Genomic DNA, 19,907 nt, shown 5'->3' with positions numbered 1-19,907 from the left:
TAAATATAAATAAATATATACACAATAACAGCAGCTGTACAAGTATTAACTGGAAATGAAGAATATAGTGACCAGTGTTGTGCAAAAACAAAGTCCAGAAAGTCCAGTGTGTGTGTAAGAACCATATGTGTGGGTCAGTACTGTGTGGTGGTGTGATTGAGAGACCGTATCGCCTGCGGGAAGAAGCTCCTCCTCAGTCTCTCTGTGTTGGTCTTCAGGGAGCGGAATCGCTTTCCTGACCTCAGCAGAGAGAACAGTCTGTTGTTGGGATGGCTGAGGTCCTTCACGATCTTCCTGGCCTTGGTCCAGCACCGCCTGCTGTAGATTGAGTGCAGGTCAGGGAGCTCGGAGCGGATGGTGCGCTCAGCTGACCGCACAACCCTCTGTAGAGCTCGTCTGTCCTGCATGGTGCTGTTCCCGAACCAGGTTAAGATGTTTCCCGCCAGGATGCTCTCTATGGTGCACGAGTAAAAGTTCCTGAGCACCTTGGAGGGCAGTTGGAAGTCTCTCAAGCGTCTGAGGTGGTAGAGACGCTGTCGGGCCTTTTTCACCACGGTGTTGATGTGACAGGACCATGACAGGTCCTGCGTGATGTGAACTCCGAGGTATTTGAAGCTGTCCACTCTCTCCACTGGGCACTCGTTGATGACGGGGGTCTGGTAGTTCCTCTCCTGCTTAGTGCTGAAGTCCACTATCAGCTCCTTTGTCTTACTGACGTTTAGAAGGAGGTTGTTCCTCTGGCACCAGTTCTCCAGATTCCTAATCTCCTTCACGTAGGCCGTCTCGTTGTTATCAGAGATCAGGCCCACCACGATGGTGTCGTCAGCAAACTTGATGATGGTGGTGGAGCTGGTAGTGGCCACACAGTCATATGTGTACAAAGAGTACAGCAGGGGGCTCAGAACACACCCCTGGGGGGCTCCAGTGCTGAGAGTGGTGGAGGCTGAGACATGTCCGCCCATCCTTACTGCCTGTGGTCTGCCAGTTAGGAAGTTGGAGATCCACTGACACATAAATGAGCTGAGTCCCAGATGCTCCAGCTTGGTGGTGAGTGTGGAGGGAATTATGGTATTAAATGCAGAGCTGTAGTCTATGAAGAGCATTTTAACATAATTACCCCTTCTAGTGTCCAAGTGAGTGAGTGATGTGTGGAGGAGATGAGAGATGGCATCGTCTGTGGAACGATTTGGACGGTAAGCGAACTGTAGTGGGTCCAGTGTGTCTGGTAGTGAAGAAATGATGAAGTCTCTGACCAGGCGTTCAAAGCACTTCATCACTACTGAGGTGAGGGCTACAGGGCGATAGTCATTGAGAGAAGCAGGGTGGGGTTTCTTCGGGACAGGAACAATGATGGACTCTTTGAAGCATGTGGGGATCACCGACTGAGATAAAGAGATGTTGAATATCTCAGTGAACACAGGAGCTAGCTGGTATGCGCAGTCTCTTAGGATACGACCTGGGATGCCGTCTGGTCCTGCTGCTTTCCTGGTGTTCACTCTCTTGAAGGCTCTCCTTACTTCATGCTCGGAGATGACGAGCACGTTTCCGGTGCTGGCAGTATCTTCCTGTCTGCAGCCGTTAGCGCCGCTAACACTAGCATTGTTGGAGACCTTAGCTGCAGCCTCGAAGCGAGCATAGAAAGTATTCAGCTCGTCTGCCAAAGTCACGGCCGCGTTCGTCATACCGGTTGTTGGTGCTTTATAGTCCGTTATTGTCCTTAGTCCCCGCCACAGGCTCCTAGAGTCACTCTGTTGGAGTTGTGACTCTAGTTTCCTCCCGTAGCGCTGCTTCGCCTCTTTCACCGCCCTCCGCACGTTATATGACGCGGCTTTGTACGGGTCCATGTCCCCCGTCATGAGTCCCGTGTTGTAGGCAGCGGTGCGGGATCTCAGAGCGTCGCGGATGGTTTTATCCACCCACGGCTTCTGGTTGGGAAAGGGACCATTCAGTTATAGTTTCCCTGCTTTCTTTCTTTCTGGTTGTTTCTGCCCTCCCGTGACCATCCTAGAGCCTGTCTCTCTGCCTGTTCCTGCTCACAGAGAGGCTTGTACCCTGCCTTCCCCTGCACCCTTTCCAGTTCCCTGAATGGTGGTCGCTGTGGTCCAGTCAGTCCCAGTTGCCTAGAGCAGCTAGGGCTCCGCTTGTCCCTGCAACCATATCAGTTCCTCAGGTAGCAACAGCTAGTGTCCAGCTGTCACCTGCTCCCATGCCTGCTCCCAGCGTGAGGACATCCAAGGCCCAGTCCACCTTTGCACCCTGGCTGGTGTCCAACTACTTCCCATGCCTGTCCCTACTCCTAGGGTGACAGTGGCCAAGACACAACCTATCCTTGCACTCGCACCCATTCCTTGGATTGGGACAGCTGTTCAGCCAATCCCTTCAGCAGTACCTGTTCTAAGCGCTCAACGAATCTTAGTACACCATGGAAGCACAAGCAACAGGGGTGGGGGTAAGCCGGTGTAGACAGCACATCTGGTCCTGTAGCATGCGCTGGGCCCAGATCTGCCCCCTGACCTCGGCCTTGGAGATAAGCATGCAGAGGTGTTTGGGGTGCAAAGGATGGGAACGAAGATTCTAAACACAGTCTGTTATCATGGAGAAAGGTCTTGTTGTCCAGCTCCAGCCTTGAGGCCACAGCTGGCGCCAATGTGGTAGGCGCATGAGATGGTAGTGATTTTCCTTTAGTGCAAAAACTGCATGCCAATTTTACAGTTGCTCTAGATGTCCGTCACTGGTCTCTCAATCTCCAAGATGTTATTACTATTATTATTATCATGTTATTACTATTACTAAGCTCTTTTTAGCAGCTATTTGACCACAAACAGCTGGTGCAGTTTTGCTAGATTAACCCAATGATTTAAAATCATGGTTGACATTAAATATTTTGCATGTAAATGATCAAAGAACGTAGATTTTACGATTTGAGCCCCGTTATTATCTTTAGGGTGACCTTAGCCCTTTGGAAAACTCCAGAACTTCCTGATTAAAAAATTTGCAAGTGATTTCTTTCATGGCAGTTTTTCATTTGTGAAACAAATCAATTCCGTTGTAAAAGCCAACTTCTTCCAGCTCAGGGCAAAAAATAAGAACATTTTGTAATCGGCTGACTTTAGAAAGTTATTCATGCATTTATTTAATCCAGGCTTGATTACTGTGATAGTCTTTATTTTGGTATCAGCCAGGCTCTGCTCTCTCATCTTCAGCTTGTTCAGAATGCTGAATCCCAGTGGGATAAGGTAGAGATTTCCTGTCCTCTGTTGATTTCCCCTCCACGATATTCATTTGATCTTAATGCGCCTTGCTGCTGCATTTATGGCTGTCCATGAAGGATTCGCGAGAACCATCCTTCAAATCTGGGGAGACAGAGGACGCATTTGTGGGCCACATTTGGAGGAGCCTTCAAATATGAACAACCTTCATCGCCTCACTGTGACGTATTCGGCCTACAAATACGGCCTCTGAATTTGGCAACAGCCAAAGACTATGTGACTGTAACATTAAATTAACAGTGTCTTTAAATGACCTTTGACCTTTAGTGACCTCTGACCTTCAGTGACCTCTGACCCCCTGTTGTAGGTGTGTGTGTGCTGCTGCTGTCTGCACTGCAGGTGAGTTGATGAAGTGAACCATGGTCCAGGACAAACACTGAGTGTAAACACTGAAGTGCTTCACTCATCTGTCACAGATAGACACACTAACAGAGTGTGAGCTCTCACTGACTGACTCTCAAATCAAATCTGTTCAGGTCTGTCCACAGTTTCATGTGTTGTTTAGGCGACAGGAAGAGTTCACTCATCTTCTTTTGTGTTTTGGTTTTATTTGATATTTGTTTGTCATATTGTGAAGAGGAAATCAAGTAGAGATGTTTTCAGTTTCTGTAACATGATGGTTTGTATAGATATCAGCCAACAATCATCAGATATCAGCTTTCACTCAGGAAACCACAGCTGCTAGCTGCATGTACTAAATGTTTGTCTGACCGGCCTTTGTTGTATAGTCTTCACTTCCTCTTCTGTTTACAAATTTTCCATCATGTCAACTGAGTCAAATTTAATTTCTCTCAGAGTTTGTATGCTTTGTTACTTTCTGATGATGAGCTTCAAATATGAGCAAAGTGAGACTCAAACAGGACGTAAACCTGCAAATAGAATCCATGAAACAGCTTTTTCACACTGTTCATCCCACAGCTGAGGTGGAATAAACATCTAACCTTCAAGAATGTGCTTTTTTATTTTGCAAGACCTGCCTGCAGTACCTTTACTGTCCACTTACCCAAAGCTGCTGAGAGCCTGAGTGGGGAGCATCAACTCAAACAAACAACAAATCAGTGGAGTTTACTGGTGTGTCATTCCGTTACAATCGAGGTGAGTGGCTGCAAATTTCCACCAGGTTCTTGAACCTCTTTCATATCCGCCCCAAGCAGGCCCATAATCTCTTCATCTGCTCCACTCACCTGGAGCTGATTTTTGGCAATCAGGCTGGAGATATTTAAGCCTCACACTGACGTTCCTTCTCCACCAGTTAGTCAGCTACTCCATGTTGGAGCTGGCTTTGCTTCCCTTGTTCTCGTGTGCCTTAGTTTTCCACGTCTCTTACTCTACCTTAAGCTCATCCCTTGGACCTCGAACAACTTACCTTCACTCTGGAAATCTCTCCGTGCCTCACCGGCCTGCCATCCCGCTCCATCCAAACCTGTGGAACGTAGATCAGCCAGCTCACACCATCCAACTCACCTGGACTCACACTGCCCCTCCCTCAAAGCGTTTTCCACTCCAACTCCCAGTGAGCTATAAATACAGCTAAACTTACCCTCTCCAGTGTTTCCCCTTCTTCTAACTCCGTTCTCCTGACAGCTAGACCTAAGCTGTCACGCTCCAGTTACCCTTCCAGCCCAATTTCCGCTTTTGGTCCACAACCACGTTACCAGGTTTCTCACGCCAAGTCACTGTTACATTCTGTGTGGCTGTTTTCTGCTACTGCCAAGTGTTAACCTGTGCTAGACCAATAAATGTTGTTAAACCCTGCTTCTCCTCCAGGGTTCTGCTCAGTTCTGGCCCTCATGACACGTTCATTTAATCATCAGAATAACAGCACGCTGTTTTAATTTTTATATAAAGAAAGGATCCTGACATCCTGACACTTCCTGAAAAGACAGGAAGTGATGTCACTCTACGCTGCAAAGACAAAACTGGTGGCATAGTCACTGCTTATTTCTACTTTAATGGACAACTAACCAAAACAGAGCATCATGATTAATGTGCAGCAGTCTGATGAAGGTCTCTGCAAAGAGGTCATTAAGAGTAAACTGTGTCTGTTTCTACATTGAAACTGTGACACTAACCTCTCTCCTGAAGGTCATTGACTGAATATTGATCATGTGAGTCATCACACGAGCAGAGGTGTGAATACAGGCGTAGGTCATTACAGGTGAACAGGTGAAGCCTCCATGAGACATTGATCTCAAGACTACTGAAAAACGTGATCTTCTTCACAGTGCTGCTTCAGCTCACTGACGTTTATGTACGTTATGCACAGCTCTCTGAAATCCCACCAACACATTTCATTCAATGTTAGGGTCTCGGCTTTGGACTATCGCAGCACCTCAATTTCAAAAATGGACAAATGAACAAAAGCATTTTGTTCTCAGACATTCAGACTGTCTCTAAACATTCTCAGTAAAAAAAAAAAATATAAATAATCTGAGTTCAGTTCAACAGACAGAAACTCAAACTCAGTCCTTCACTCACTCATACACAACAACACTGACGTCGCCACACAGGTGAGAACGAAGGTAGGCTGGGCGTACCTGTATGTGGACTAACCACAGAGGTCCAGAGAATCATGAACAAATGAATTCATCTTTAGAAAGTGAACAAATCCTGACTGTGGTTTGTATTTATGCACCAAACAACAGTTGAGAGCAGCCAGTCTGTTGGGGGTAACTGGGTGGGGTACTCAAGGGTTCTTCATCCAGTGAATCTTTGGAGACTTTAGAGCTCATGTGGACAATGACAGTGAGACCTGGGTGGCGTGACTGGGCACATCATGCGGAGGCCCAGGTCTTTGGGGCCTACAGACACCACAAAAGAAGAAGATCAAATGGAAAATGAATGATGGAAACTGAGGTCAGAGCTGCAGACTTGCTGGTGAGGAGAGGTAATGATCTTCAGGCAAGGCAAGCGCTGTTCAGTCCTCTCCTCATCTTCCTCATGCTCCTTTGTATATTCCATGTAGCATTAAAGGCACAAATGAGTTTAAACAGGTAAAGTCAGGTAAATGGATCCTGGTTATTGATTCAAAGTGACTAAAGTCAGTAAAGAATAAATGTTTAGGCTTTATTGTGTCAGTCAGACAAACATTAACAGTAACCTGTCTCTTCTGTCAGACACAGAGATGAGTGATGACATCAGAAATAAACCTGAGTGCAAACAAAGGGAAATGTTTCTTCTGTGAGCTGTGTGACGTTAGCACTGACCAGCAGAGGGCGCCGGAGTCACATGATTGAAAATAAAGGCATAAATTGTCCAAAATTAACTTTCTTTATTTCTGTTCCCTTTATGTGTCTCCTTTCATCTTGCCTCCTTGTCTCCTCCCTCCTTCCACCATGTCTTCCCCACTCTCACATTCTTACTTCTCCAGTCTCATTGTTCCTTCCTCCTCTATGTATGTCTCCTTCATCGCTTCTTTACTCTTTTTACCCTTCTCTTCTTTCACTTTATCTCCTGCCTCCTCCTATGTTGCCTCTATCTTCTTGTCTCAAAGTTTCCTTCATCCTTCACTCCTCCTTCGTTGCCTACTCTCTCCTTGTCTCATTTATTTCACTCTTCTTTATTTTCTTCTTTTCAGTTTCCTCCTTGTCTCTCATTGGTTCCTGCCTCCCTGTCTCCTCCTCCCTTGACTGTGAGGATTCGTGAAGGTGAAACATGTTCAACACAAACTGATTCTCCACACACATCTATGGGCTCAAATTGTGGTCATAAATATTTTGTACTTGTAAATCTGACCGACTAGTTGTGAACTGAGCTTTGTAACCTTGTAAACCAAAATATCTAAAACATTTATGTTTGTGCATCTATAGATGCAAATTGGTGTGTGTGCAAAAAAGATTTGGGTTTTTTTGTTTGTTTTTTAAAGAAAGAAAAGAAAAATAATAATAACAATAATTATTATTGTTACCAGCCTAATAATAATTAGGCTGAAGAACCAACAATTTTAGCCCATAAGAACCATAAGAATGAACTACCTCCAGGACCTGAAGCTCAGTAAAGCACCCCTCCAACAGCCAAACCTATCTGTTCTCTCATTGGATTGTTAAATTTGTGATTGACATGACGTTAACCAATCAGCTGAAAGGAAGAAAAATTCGGTCAAAATTTGTACTTTGAGGTTGTGTGATCCCCTTACAGTCTGAGCACACCCTTCACTCCCCAATATTTAAATATGGGGACCACTACCCGAGTCTGAGAGTCAAGGGCCCCAGATATGCAACGTTGCAAAGGCCTGTCAACCAAGTGAGCCCTACAACATCGAGAGCCTTCAGGAACTCAGAGTGAATCCCATCCACACTACAGGCTCTGCCACCAACCAGGTGTTTAATTGCCTCATTGATTCCAGACTCACTTCCCTTACAGAAGATCATCTGTGGGATTAGGACAGCTTGAAAAAGTCTTCATACCCCTTGAAAATGTACACATTTTTTCACCTTAAAACCACAAACTTAAATGTTTTTATTTATGTTTTTAGTAATAGGCAGAGGCTAGCCTGTTTGGCACCCTGGGCAAACACTCCATTAAAAAAAGATGATCTGATGTCTTCTCAGCTTAATAAGGTAATTAAAGAAGCTCTGACACATTTTTCTGTATGTTTTTACATAATTCCACCATTTCTGGTTATAGATGCAGAAACTTCATGAAATGAAAAATCTTCCTGATCACAACCTCAGTCTTTTTCTAAATGACTTCTGCATACTATTGTGAATAAAAAATGAAATCTGAGATTTGTGAAACAGTTCTTTCTGTTGTTATTTACACGAAGGCCCCCAGATCTTGTGTAACTGGGTTTGTAAAGGCAGTTGTTCAAGCTCAGCAGCCTTGCAGTGACAGTCGGTCACGGGACTTTCATAGCGATCTGAAACTGCAGCTTCCCAGTGAGAAGCTTACAGGTAGTCACAGGGGTCATAATTTAATAAAAAGATTTACTCAATCTAGCCTTCCTTAGTTATTGTCTGTATCCTGTAAATGTTCTTTTATGTAGTTTTAATTATTTTATTTTATTGTTAAATAATCTCCTAGTCGAGTTGTGTTTGTATTTTCTTTTACATATTTTCACTGCACTGCAGCAAATTAGTGCGCTCCACCTGTTGGTGTATTTATTGGCTTTTAATGTTTCCCTCCTATAAATGATCGTATTACTGTAAAACACTTTGGGGTACTGCTGGTTTTAAATGTGCTATATAAATAAAGTTGTATTCTCTTTGTTATTTCCTGTTCTCAGAAGGAGCATTGAGCTGTTCATAGACTGCATAAACTGCAGTATTAGCAAACTGCACATATAACTTATGTCCACTCAGGACTCTATGTTTGTCTTTCCACGTTCATATGTATATTTATATTTAGTCCCATGTCTCTGTATTCATCTGTGTATCTTAATAGTTTTGTTATCATATCTCTGTTTCTACACTGATTTTATATGTTGTTTCTTGTATATTTGCTGCTATGATAACTCAGTTTCCCTCTGAGATCAATAAAGTTTCTCTGATTCTGATGAAGACGAGTGTATTAGAAACAGCTCGTCCTTGTGGAGAAGCAGCAGCGTGACGAGCTGATGATGTTAACAGGGAAGTGGTGAAGCTGAAGGTATCACTCTGCTGTCGGTCTCCAACATGACAACATGCCGACTTCATCTGTCGCTCTGCTCCTCGGTGAGTCAAACCCTCCCTTCTTCAATTCTTTATCACAGCTCCAACACACACTAAAGGTCAAAGGTAAAGAGCCTATTTTCAGCAGCTGGAAGCTCTCGCTGATAGTTTCTCTCACATGAAATCTGTTCAGATCTGTTGGTTTTGTTTCCTTAGTGAGAAGAAGTGATCACTACTTCTTTTGTTTATCTAAGGCTGGTTGTATCTGATATTTGTTTGTGTGTTTGGACACAAATCAAGTGGTGTATTTCCTGTAAGCACCTCATATTTAACTCGAGTGTATGAAGATACAGCAAATGACAGAAAACTGTTTCAATTGCATAAACTCTTTAAAATTTAGAAGTTTAACTCTGCGTTTCTCTGTCCTGTAATCTGGACTGACTCACAGAGCTGAAGCTTCATGTCGTGTCTGTAAGAGAGGAAAGTGACCTGTTTTCATCAAACATGAACCTTTACTCAGGAAACCACGGCTCCTAGCTGCATGTACCACATGTTCTCCTTATCTGCCTGTTGTAATCATCACTTCCTCTGTTCAGACCAGATTGACTGAGTCTAACTAAATGACTGAAGATAGTTGGTTTTTCAGAATTAACGTCGGATTTTCCTCATTTTCTGTACGCTTTGTTAATTTTCTGATGGCGATTTAGACGAGCGGGACTCAAACGACTGTAATGTTTACTAAACAGATTTTTCAGGTCGCTCACTCAGCAGCTGATATTGCCAAAGTCGCCTAACTTTAATCCAGTGATCTCGGTGGTTTGATGGTTCATTAACTCTGATTGCTTTTTAAATGTCTCTGTTTTACTTAGCCAGTAAGAGCTGATTGGGCCTAACCTACCTTTGCCAGCACTGGCTATGGGAACCTGCTAATGTTGGGTTTAATGTTGTGATTAGTAGAATCTGTAGTTTTTTACTTACTGAACAATTACTTAGAAACCTGCAGACGTATCGATATAAAAGAATTAGGGCCTGCAAAACAAGCAGGTCAACCCCAGCAGTTTTAACTGGTCCTGATATAAAACTGCTAGGACAGGTTACTCTCTCCTGGGAAGTTGGCTGCAGCCATGCGGATTTCTGAATGGAAGAGATCCATGTACACGCCGATTTTTTAATCATCCAATGCATTAAAAAACAATAGTCATAAATAAAGTGTTTTGGCTTGTGATTCCTAAATAAACACACTAACACTAGCTACACATTTTTAAAGGGTGCAAATCCAAGTCTCCTATTCAGTGACTCTGGTCTCCAGAGCTGAAAATAGGTTTGAGGTTCTTTTGAGAATTCTGAAGTTGGTTTAGTCTAAAATGCCTGAGTTGAGAGCAGGTTCGTGTAATTTCAGAATTTCTACCTAAAAAGAAATTAAAAGGAAAAATAGACCATTTTCCATCCCCAATATTTGAATCCATAACAATGGGAATATAACAGTTAATACTAAATATTAAACATTATTGTGCAGCACATAAGATCAACAGAACACAGTGTGCTTTGAGGTAGGAGCCAAAAAGGGTGTAGTTTGTGTGTGTGAGCACCGGTGTGTACACCTGTGAGCATGGACACGCTTGTTTTTAAAAGGTTCCTTCATGTAATGATCTGCTAGAGGGTGTGGGGGGGCCACAGCCCCGTCCTCCAGGGCATGAAGCAGGTATGGAGGAGATCAAAACTCCAGACATCCAGAGGCCCCCAGAACACAAGAGACCAAGGAAGACCAACAGAGGGGCAGCCGCGCCACTGTCCCAGAAAGAGCTGAGGAGAGTCCCAGATGAGGGCTCACTCAGCAGCCGCGGAGCAGAAGCCGGGGGGGGGGGTTGCAGTGACGCGCCCGTGAGCCAGCTGTGCCTGAGTGACCGAGCCCCAGGCCGAGAGGCCGGGGGCACCCCACCTCCGAAATGGCCCGAGCGAGCCCCAGGCTCCAGGCCCCGATAAGCAGCCACCAAGGAGTGAGCCGGTGTGTACCTGGACGCCCATCCCCGGACACAAAGAACCACCAACGCACTGATGTCTGAGGGCGTCCGCCACCGGATATGAACTTTTTTCAAGACAGTGAATCTTGAAACCAGAGAAAAAATAGAGAGTTTTAACTTGTTCCATTGGCAGATTTTTTTCACTTATTTCAAGCTAAAATATTTATTGGAATTCAAATTTAGACAGAAACAAAGTGAATAATATTATTTTATTATCACGTTGATGCAGCACATGGTTCAGTTAGCTTTGTATAAACACGTGTTAGAAATGTTCTTCAATCAGCTCTTTTTACTCTCATTTCACAGCCAGTACTTTTTACTTTTACTTGAGTAAAGAAGTTGAAACAGTACTTGGAGTATTTTTAACAGTAGTACTTCTACTTCAGTACACACTGTGTGTACTTTTACCACCTGTGTCTGAGACCTCCTTCAGGGTCCACCTGAAGCTCTCAGTCTGCTGTGGAAAAAGGAAATCCAGGTGAGTTTCTCCTGATCACCTGAGGCCGTCATTACTGTGTGAACCCACACACCACTCCTCACTCCTCCCACCCGCTGCACACAGTCACTGAGTACAGACCGGCTGATTCCTGTAAAGGGAGAGGCAGGGAGAGGCGGAGCAACAGCTGAAAAACAAGAAGCTCAACGTCATTTTGCAGAAGTGAAAGTGTGAGAGAGCAGCAGCAGAGCTGCAGTCGAGTCCTGTTTGTCTCTAAAAGAAGATTCACTGGAGTCCATCAGGTTCCTCTCAGCAACAGTGGTGAGTGCAGCTGATCACACTTCCTGCTTCTACACAAATCTTCACTCTGTTCACTTCATCAGGGTCTAGAGCGCCACCTCATTTCTCCATGGTGCCACTTAGGCTACGTCCACACTCGCCCGGATAGATTTGAAAACAGCGCTCCGCGTCCACACTAGTGTTTTCAGTCGTTTTCACAGAGTTGTGCGTCCACATTAAGACGGCTGAAAACGCTTACGTTCCAGTCCTGCGCATGCGTGAAACGCAAGACGATTCGACCGATCTCATTTCTGTCTGCCGCTTATTCACTTTCCGGCTGTTTGAAACGTCGCAGCAGAGGTGGAGGAAAAGCACCGAGTTTTAAAATGGACTAACAGTGAGGTGGAGTTGTTGCTGCGAGTAACACAAAAGTACAAAGTTGCAAAAGCGAGAGAGAATTAAAGAATTTGAAGAAAAGCTCTGTGGAGCATGTGCAGACTGATATTCATCTTTAATAGGACTGTCAAAACTGCTGCTGTATAATGCTCTCCACTATCTTTGTTTAATTGGTCACATGCCTGCATCACATGACTAACATGCATCATTGTTTTAGAAAGTCTCTGTTTTCACTGTTCACTGTGACACAAACGCACCGTCTCCAAATTATTTACTTTCCAGCTGTTTGAATCGTCGCAGCAGAGGTGAGCAGCGTGATAGGAGTGGATGTAGCTGTGGGTGATGAGAAAAGATGAAAAGAACGATTGATAACTTTTTCGTTAAGGCCGGTGCTCTGACACGGAGCCATCAACCTCTCAGTGTCTAACACTGGTCTGCAGACGGCATCAGATAATGAGCCACATTAGATGGACTCTGAGCCCACTGACAGTAAAAGGGTGAAGTGTAGACATTTGGAAGAGAGCGGCCTGACCAGTTTCTCTGACTATGATACTGTAAAGCTGACAACATGATGCATTTACTGTGGTGAGTGTGCAAAGACCATGGCAGGTGTTGTGCCGAGGTAGGGATCCCCAACAGGATCTGTTTCCCTGCGTCAGGAACATCGGCTGGGCAGGGAAAGCGGACCCAACGCACTCCGCCTCCATCACGACCAACTAGACGTGGAAGGAGTGATGTTTTAGTGACAACATGAAAGATGAGTGTGACCGTTCAGTTTGTGGGTTACAACAGAAAATGATACATTTATTGTTCTCGTGTGTTATCGGACGGGATCATTTTAACAAACCGAGGACATTTTCCTGATAATTATCTGTATCCTCCTGTAACTTTACTGTTTAAAGAGGTAAAACCTCCAACATTTCAGGATCAATAAGTCCTTATAAGACGTGTTTGTGAGCTAAAAATCAAGAATGTGGGATACTGTTTGTCTGTGTCAGCCAAACAACTTCACATCTTTGTAACGACTGTTAAAAAGATGTTCATCCTGTTGATCCTGTTCATCTGGACGCTGCACTGTACAGCAGACACGACGTTGTTCAGTTTGTGTTTCAGATGAACCAGTTTGTGTCTGAGTGTGTTGCTGGGTCTCCACCAGTTACTCTGACAACTGAAGGTTCAAGATTTTTATTTTGACATTTGCACACAGGACCAACAGTCCATGCACAGTGGAATACTTGTGCAGAGCTTTCCAAGTCAAATCACACTTTAACAATATAAAGACAGAAAAAGCAGAAGGATAGAAATGAAGTCCGGAGTAGGGTAGTCGTACTATTTTCTATATACAAAGAAAAAGAAGAAAATGTACAGAGAGTGTGTAGTTCTCTACCTCTTATCGCACTCACAGTATTGCACATTTGTTCCACAGATCTGTTTCACAAGTCTGTTGTGAGTGTATTGCCCGATGGTCAGTGAACCGATGATACATTCAAAGTGAGGTTAAGTAGTGCTGTGTTATTTTAAGTGTTCAGTGTGTTTTTGTTTGCCGTCAGTCTGACAGTTGTGGGGAAGAAGCTGTTGAAGAATCGTGTTCTGTGTGTGATGCTGCTGTCCGCTCTGTTGTGTCTGAGATTGTATGTGCAGCTTTGTATGTGCAGGTCCATGGATGCAAGTGTTGGTCCCATAATCCTCTCTGCAGACTTTCTGACTCTGCAGAGCCTTCCTCTCTGTCTGTGTAGTGTTTCCATACCAGACAGTGATGCCTGCGATGAGGATGCTGTCTATCAGTCCTCTGCAGGCCTGGGTGAGAGGGTGGTGGTTCATGCCAGCTTTCCTGAGCAGCCGAATGAAATAAAGCCTTTGCTGGGCTTTTTTCACAGTTGCTGTAGTGTTGAGAGTCCAGCTCAGGTCTGATGTAACCTGCAGTCCCAGGAATCTGTGGCTGTTTGCCCTCTCCACCTCCGTCCCTTTGACGATAAGAGGCTGCAGGGGAGGGAGTTCTTCCAAAAGTGCAGTATTCATTCCTTGGTCCGTGTTGAGGATGAGGTGAAGAAGCTTCTGTGATGAAAAGAAACTTAAAGAAGTCCAGACGCTTTTCTCTCCAAGCTTCTCAGACTACAGATGCTTGTTTCTCTCTTTGTAAAAATGAAATTTAAAGTGAATTTTGAATCAAATGTTTCTCTTCTTTCTCCCTCAGAGTGCAGACATGTCTGCTGCCAGCAATCTGCGATCTGAAGATCAGTTTCTGTGCTCCATCTGTCTGGATGTGTTCACTGATCCAGTCACTACATCATGTGGACACAACTTCTGCAAAACCTGCATCAGTCAGCACTGGGACATGAATCAGAGCTGTCAGTGTCCCATGTGTAAAGAGACTTTCTACACTCGACCTCAGATGAGGGTCAACACCTTCATCTCTGAGATGGTTGCTCAGTTCAGACGTGAAGCTCAGCAGAAAGCCAGCAGCAGCAGCTCAGAGCAACAAGCTGCCAAACCAGGAGAAGTTCCCTGTGACGTCTGCACTGGAACCAGACTGAAGGCCCTGAAGTCCTGCCTGGTGTGTCAGACCTCCTACTGTCAGACTCACCTGGAGCCTCATCTGACACTGAAAGGTCTGAAAAGACATCAGCTGGTTGATGCTGTGGAGAACCTGGAAGGCAGGATGTGCACGAAGCACGATAACCTTCTGCAGCTGTTCTGTAAGACCGACCAGACATGTGTCTGCATGCTCTGCTCTGTTTTAGACCACAAGAACCACGAGTTTGTTCCTCTGAGAGAAGAATATGAAGGAAAGAAGGCAGAGCTGGAGAAGACAGAGGCTGAGATTCAGCAGATGATCCAGAAGAGACGACTGAAGATTCAGGAGATCACAGAGTCGGTGAAGATGAGTAAAGATGCTGCAGACAGACAGAAAGCAGAAGGTGTTCAGGTCCTCACGGCTCTGATGGAGTCTGTTGAGAGATGCCTGAAGGAGCTCATGAAGGAGATCGAAGACAAACAGGAAGCTACAGAGAAACAGGCTGAAGGTCTCATCAAAGATCTGGAACAGGAAATCTCTGAGCTGATGGAGAGAAGCTCTGAGGTGGAGCAGCTCTCACGCTCTGAAGACCACCTCCACCTCCTCCAAAGCTTCTCCTCCCTGAAAGCTGCTCCACCCAGCAAGGACTGGACAGAGGTCAGAGTTCATCCACCTACATATGAGGGGACTGTGGGGAGAGCTGTGGCTCAGCTCGAGGAGACAATCAGGAAACTCATGAAGAAGAAGCTGTTAGAGGCTGAGCTGCAGAGGGTGCAGCAGCATGAGGTGGATGTGACTCTGGATCCTGATACAGCTCATCCTAAACTCATCCTGTCTGATGATGGAAAACAAGTTTATCATAGTGATGTGAGGAAGAAACTTCCAGACAACCCAGAGAGATTTTCTAAGTATGTTTGTGTTTTAGGAGAGCAGAGTTTCTCTTCAGGCAGATTTTACTTTGAGGTTCAGGTTAAAGGAAAGACTGCGTGGACTTTAGGAGTGGCCACAGAGTCGATCAACAGGAAGGGAAAAATCACAGTGAGACCTCAGGATGGTTTCTGGACTGTGATGCTGAGAAATGGAAATTTGTACAAAGCTAATGCTTCCCCTTCAGTCCCCCTCTGTCTTCATCCTGGTCCTGAGAAGGTGGGGGTGTTTGTGGATTATGAGGAGGGTCTGGTCTCCTTTTATGATGTAGGTGCTGCAGCTCTGATCTACTCCTTTACTGGCTGCTCCTTCACTCACAAACTCCACCCATTCTTCTGTCCCAGTCCTAATCATGGAGGTAAAAACTCTGCACCTCTGATCATCTGTCCTGTCAATAACATTAATCTACCCCTGATTTCATTTGTAGATCCGCTTGATTTCTATTCTGATTCTGATTGAAGGGAACAAATGAACATATTGAGTGTAAATCCTCTACAGTCTCCATGTTTCTATAGAATCTGATCATCAGGACTCTGATTCACACTTTGATTCTCATGGAGTTTGATTTGAACAGAAGAAAAGTTGAATCAGGAAATGTTCCCACTGATGGAGACTCGAGCTGAAGAGCAAATATCAGAGAACAAATGTCCAAAAGCTTCATTTCCAATAAAGTTTGTTCAATGCTTTGAGTGAATCCAGACTCATGTGTGGCTGTTATACGGAGCATCAGAGTCCAGCTGAGTTATGTTGGATACAAACTGCTTATTTTGGCTCTGTGAGGAGTTTTGTTCACTGAAAACTGATGAGACGGATAATATTCAAAGAACTCTGTAGAGATTCATGCATCCATGTTCTCCACCTGCAGGTGTGGAGGAGAAAGGTGGAGCACAGACTGCTGCATCCTTCCAGTCACATCATTTTGATGATTATATTTGCATGTTGTGATGATTTGGGTTAAAGACAAACAGAGTTGAACGGCTGCAGTCACAGCATGAAGACGATGCTGAAGCTGAGCTGTCAGTGAACATGTTTCACTGTGATTTGATTTGAAGAATAGAAAGTGTGTGTGGCTGCTGACAGCTGCAGTCTCTGCTAGTCTGCATAACACACACACAACTTTCCCCCTGAGGCAACGATGCAGCAACAACACAAAGAACAGCTGCAGACACACACACACACTGTTAAAGAACACTTTACTGTTTAAGGCAGAATTCCTCAGTAACAATGATTTGAGTCTACTGTGTCTACTGTGGTTTCCAACATACAATCTACTGAAACATGTTTTTCTTTCTGCCGTACAAACTATTTGATCACAACATCTTTGCTTTTTTCCTCCAATCGTTTATTCTGATTATTTTATTTAGTTTAACTAAGAAAAGCTTAAAATTTAACTCTTAACCTGATTTAAACGTTTAATTTCTCATTAACTCAGACTTTTAATTTATTTCCTTGTTTAATGTATTATTTCTTTATCCTTGTTTAAGTTTTGCCGATCCTTTCTGTGTAACCTGTTTAATCTGACCTTTGACCCTTTAATTTTAACTTAACAGTACTCTTGTTTTGACCTTTGACCTCTTTATTCCTTATAACCAAAAAAACCCTTTTATCTGATATTTTCACCTTATTGATTGATTATATATATCTATTATATTTTCTCACCTTATCTTTCATTTCATTCATTCATTTCATTTATTTTTTCATTTTCAGGCACAACAAATACCTATATTGAACATAAAATACACAAAACAAAAAACAAAAATTGCCTGAAAAAGGAGTGGGACAAAGAAAACTTATTAAATCCCACCCCTATACTCACTCATCAACAAAAAAAACAATAAACTTCCCGCAGCTACGCCCATCATTGCATACAGACCCATCAACAGCCCCGGGCACATACAAGCTTCTAAACGGCAGCTCGCAAACAACAATTAGAGCCTTCATAACTGAATACAGAATATATAAATTATAAATTACATTACCACAGGTAACAGGCAGTAATAACTACAAGTAACAAACACACATACATATACATACATATATATCTACACACACAAGTACATATATGTACATACATATTTTGGAATTTTTGCATTGTTTCAATTGTAAACTCAGACTGTTCCAGATTTTCACACCACATACAGACACACAAATGCCTTTACGGGTTGTTCGAGTTCTGGGTAATTTGAATTCTCCAAAGCCTCTCACATTATAAACCTTTTCTCGAATTTCAAATCTAGTTTGTAAATTTGCCGGTAAAAGTTTAGTAAAAGCTTTATACAAAATTATGGATGTATTGTAATTAACCAGATCCTGGAATTTAAGTAACTTTGCCTGAAGAAAGAGTTTATGAGTATGATCTAGATACAGTAACTAACCTTGTGAATAATACGCAGTGCTCGTTTCTGTACTGTGACTAATGGATTAGTTGTATTTTTATATGTGTTTCCCCACACTTCCACACAATATGTAAGATATGGAAGAACCAGGGTACAGTACAGAGTACGAAGTGCATCTTTATCAAGGAATTGTTTCACTTTGTTCAAAACTGCGAGGCTTCTGGAAATTTTGGTTTTTATGTGTCTGACGTGGGGTTTCCATGAAATTTTATTATCAATCACGACTCCCAAAAATTTGTTTTCACTCACATTATCAATTGGTACGCCTTCAATGATAATTGGTAATCCTATATTATATTTTAAATTACCAAAAAACATTGCTTTAGTTTTATTTATATTTAATGATAATTTATTTATGTCCATCCATTTTTTTATTAATTTTATCTCCCTGTTTACGGTCATTACAAGATCAGTATAATCATTGCTACTGAAAAATATGTTGGTGTCATCTGCGAACAGTATGAGTTTAAGTACTTGAGAAACATCAAAAATATCATTTATGTATACATTGAAAAGTTTTGGTCCCAACACTGACCCTTGGGGAACACCACATGCAATACCAAGTTTCTCTGAATGGTAATGCCCTATGCTAACATATTGTTCCCGACCTGTTAGGTAACTTTTTAACCAGTTACCAGCTTTCCCTCGAATACCATATCTTTCCAATTTATCCAGTAAAACTGAGTGATTGATTGTGTTGAAGGCCTTTTTGAGATCAACAAAAATACCAACTGCATATTTATTTTTATCCAGTGTATCAGTAATTTCTTCTACTGCCTCAATTATCGCCATTGAAGTGGTTCTTTGCGTTCTGAAACCATACTGACCAACATTTATTATTTGATGTTTTTCAAGGAATTTTTCTAATCTTGAATTAAAAAGTTTTTCTAGAATTTTTGAGAATTGAGGCAGTAGAGAAATAGGCCTATAATTGGTAAAACTGTGTTTGTCATTACTTTTATATAGTGGTATTACTTTCGCAATTTTCATTTTTTTTGGAAAACAACCGGACTGAAATGATAAATTACAGATATATGTTAAGGGACTAGCAATATTCAGAATAACCTGTTTAACTACAGACATATTTATGTCATGATAATCCATTGAAGACTTACTTTTACATTTTAATGTGATATTTATTACTTCTTGCTCATTTGTAGCTGAGAGGAACAGTGAAAAGGGATTTGATTTTATATTACTGATATTTTCATTTTTATGACACGGGATGTCCGCTGCTAGTTCAAGGCCAACATTTATGAAGAATTTATTGAACCCATCGACAATATTACTCATGTTGTGATTTTCACCATTTGCATCAGTAAAATATTCAGGATATGATGTTCCAGAAGATCCTTGTTTAATTAAGTTGTTTAACACATCCCAAGTTCCTTTTATATTGTTTTTATTTTCATATAATCTTCTTCTATAATAAAGTTGTTTGCTCGTTCTTATAATATCAGTCAATTTATTTCTATATGCTTTATATCTTTGTTCCACTTCTTTTGTTTTTACTTTGATAAACTGTTTATACAGATTGTTTTTCTTTTTGCAAGCATTAATAATTCCTTTTGTGAGCCAAGGACTTTTTATCTTTTTTTTCTTTGTCATGTGTTCGTTTACAGGACAATGTTTATTGTACCACATAGTAAAAATATCTAGAAAATTATCATAAGCCTTGTCCACATCTGACTCTTCATACACCGAACTCCAATCTTGTTGTGCTAAATCGAAATTGAAGGCATGAATTGCTTCTTCATTTATTGTTCGCTTTGCTATCATGATCTTGGTATCTATTTTTTTTTTAATCACAGTCACACAAAGTAAAAACTGGTAAGTGGTCAGTTATATCACAGACAAGCAGACCACTATTAATTTGGAAATCCATGACATTAGTAAAAATATTGTCAATAATAGTGGCGCTATGTGATGTTATTCTGCTTGGCTTTGTTATTGTTGGATATAGTGATAAGCTGTACATTGTGTCAGTAAAGTCATCAATGGCTTTTAACCTTGTTGGATTTAGCAAATCAATGTTAAAATCACCACAGATGAATAGTGATTTTTGGTTCACCGAAGCAAA

At 42.5% G+C, this 19,907-nt stretch overlaps 2 protein-coding genes across 3 annotated transcripts in view; one reads left to right on the top strand and one right to left on the bottom strand.

Moving 5' to 3' along the window:
• LOC309698981 (CST complex subunit CTC1-like) overlaps positions 1-19,907 on the bottom strand; it is a gene marked incomplete at its 5' end in the record, with an annotated part of 42,772 nt that overhangs the window by 16,462 nt on the left and 6,403 nt on the right. The window lies entirely within an intron of this gene.
• On the top strand, positions 10,890-16,125 carry LOC309703529 (E3 ubiquitin-protein ligase TRIM21-like). 2 transcript variants are annotated; one of them, XM_082528435.1, is made up of 2 exons: positions 10,890-11,635; positions 14,184-16,125. In XM_082528435.1, the coding sequence occupies exon 2, from the start codon at positions 14,193-14,195 to the stop codon at positions 15,888-15,890; it is 1,698 nt and encodes a 565-aa protein (XP_082384561.1). In that variant the 5' UTR covers positions 10,890-11,635; positions 14,184-14,192; the 3' UTR covers positions 15,891-16,125. The 2 variants fall into 2 exon arrangements, with proteins under 2 accessions (XP_082384561.1, XP_082384562.1); XM_082528436.1 differs by lacking the exon at positions 10,890-11,635 and adding an exon at positions 12,294-12,328.

The sequence above is a fragment of the Aulonocara stuartgranti genome (genome assembly GCF_965226115.1).
Source record: "Aulonocara stuartgranti genome assembly, chromosome: 3".
Lineage (NCBI taxonomy): Eukaryota > Metazoa > Chordata > Actinopteri > Cichliformes > Cichlidae > Aulonocara > Aulonocara stuartgranti.
This window is presented reverse-complemented; position numbering and strand designations above follow the sequence as displayed.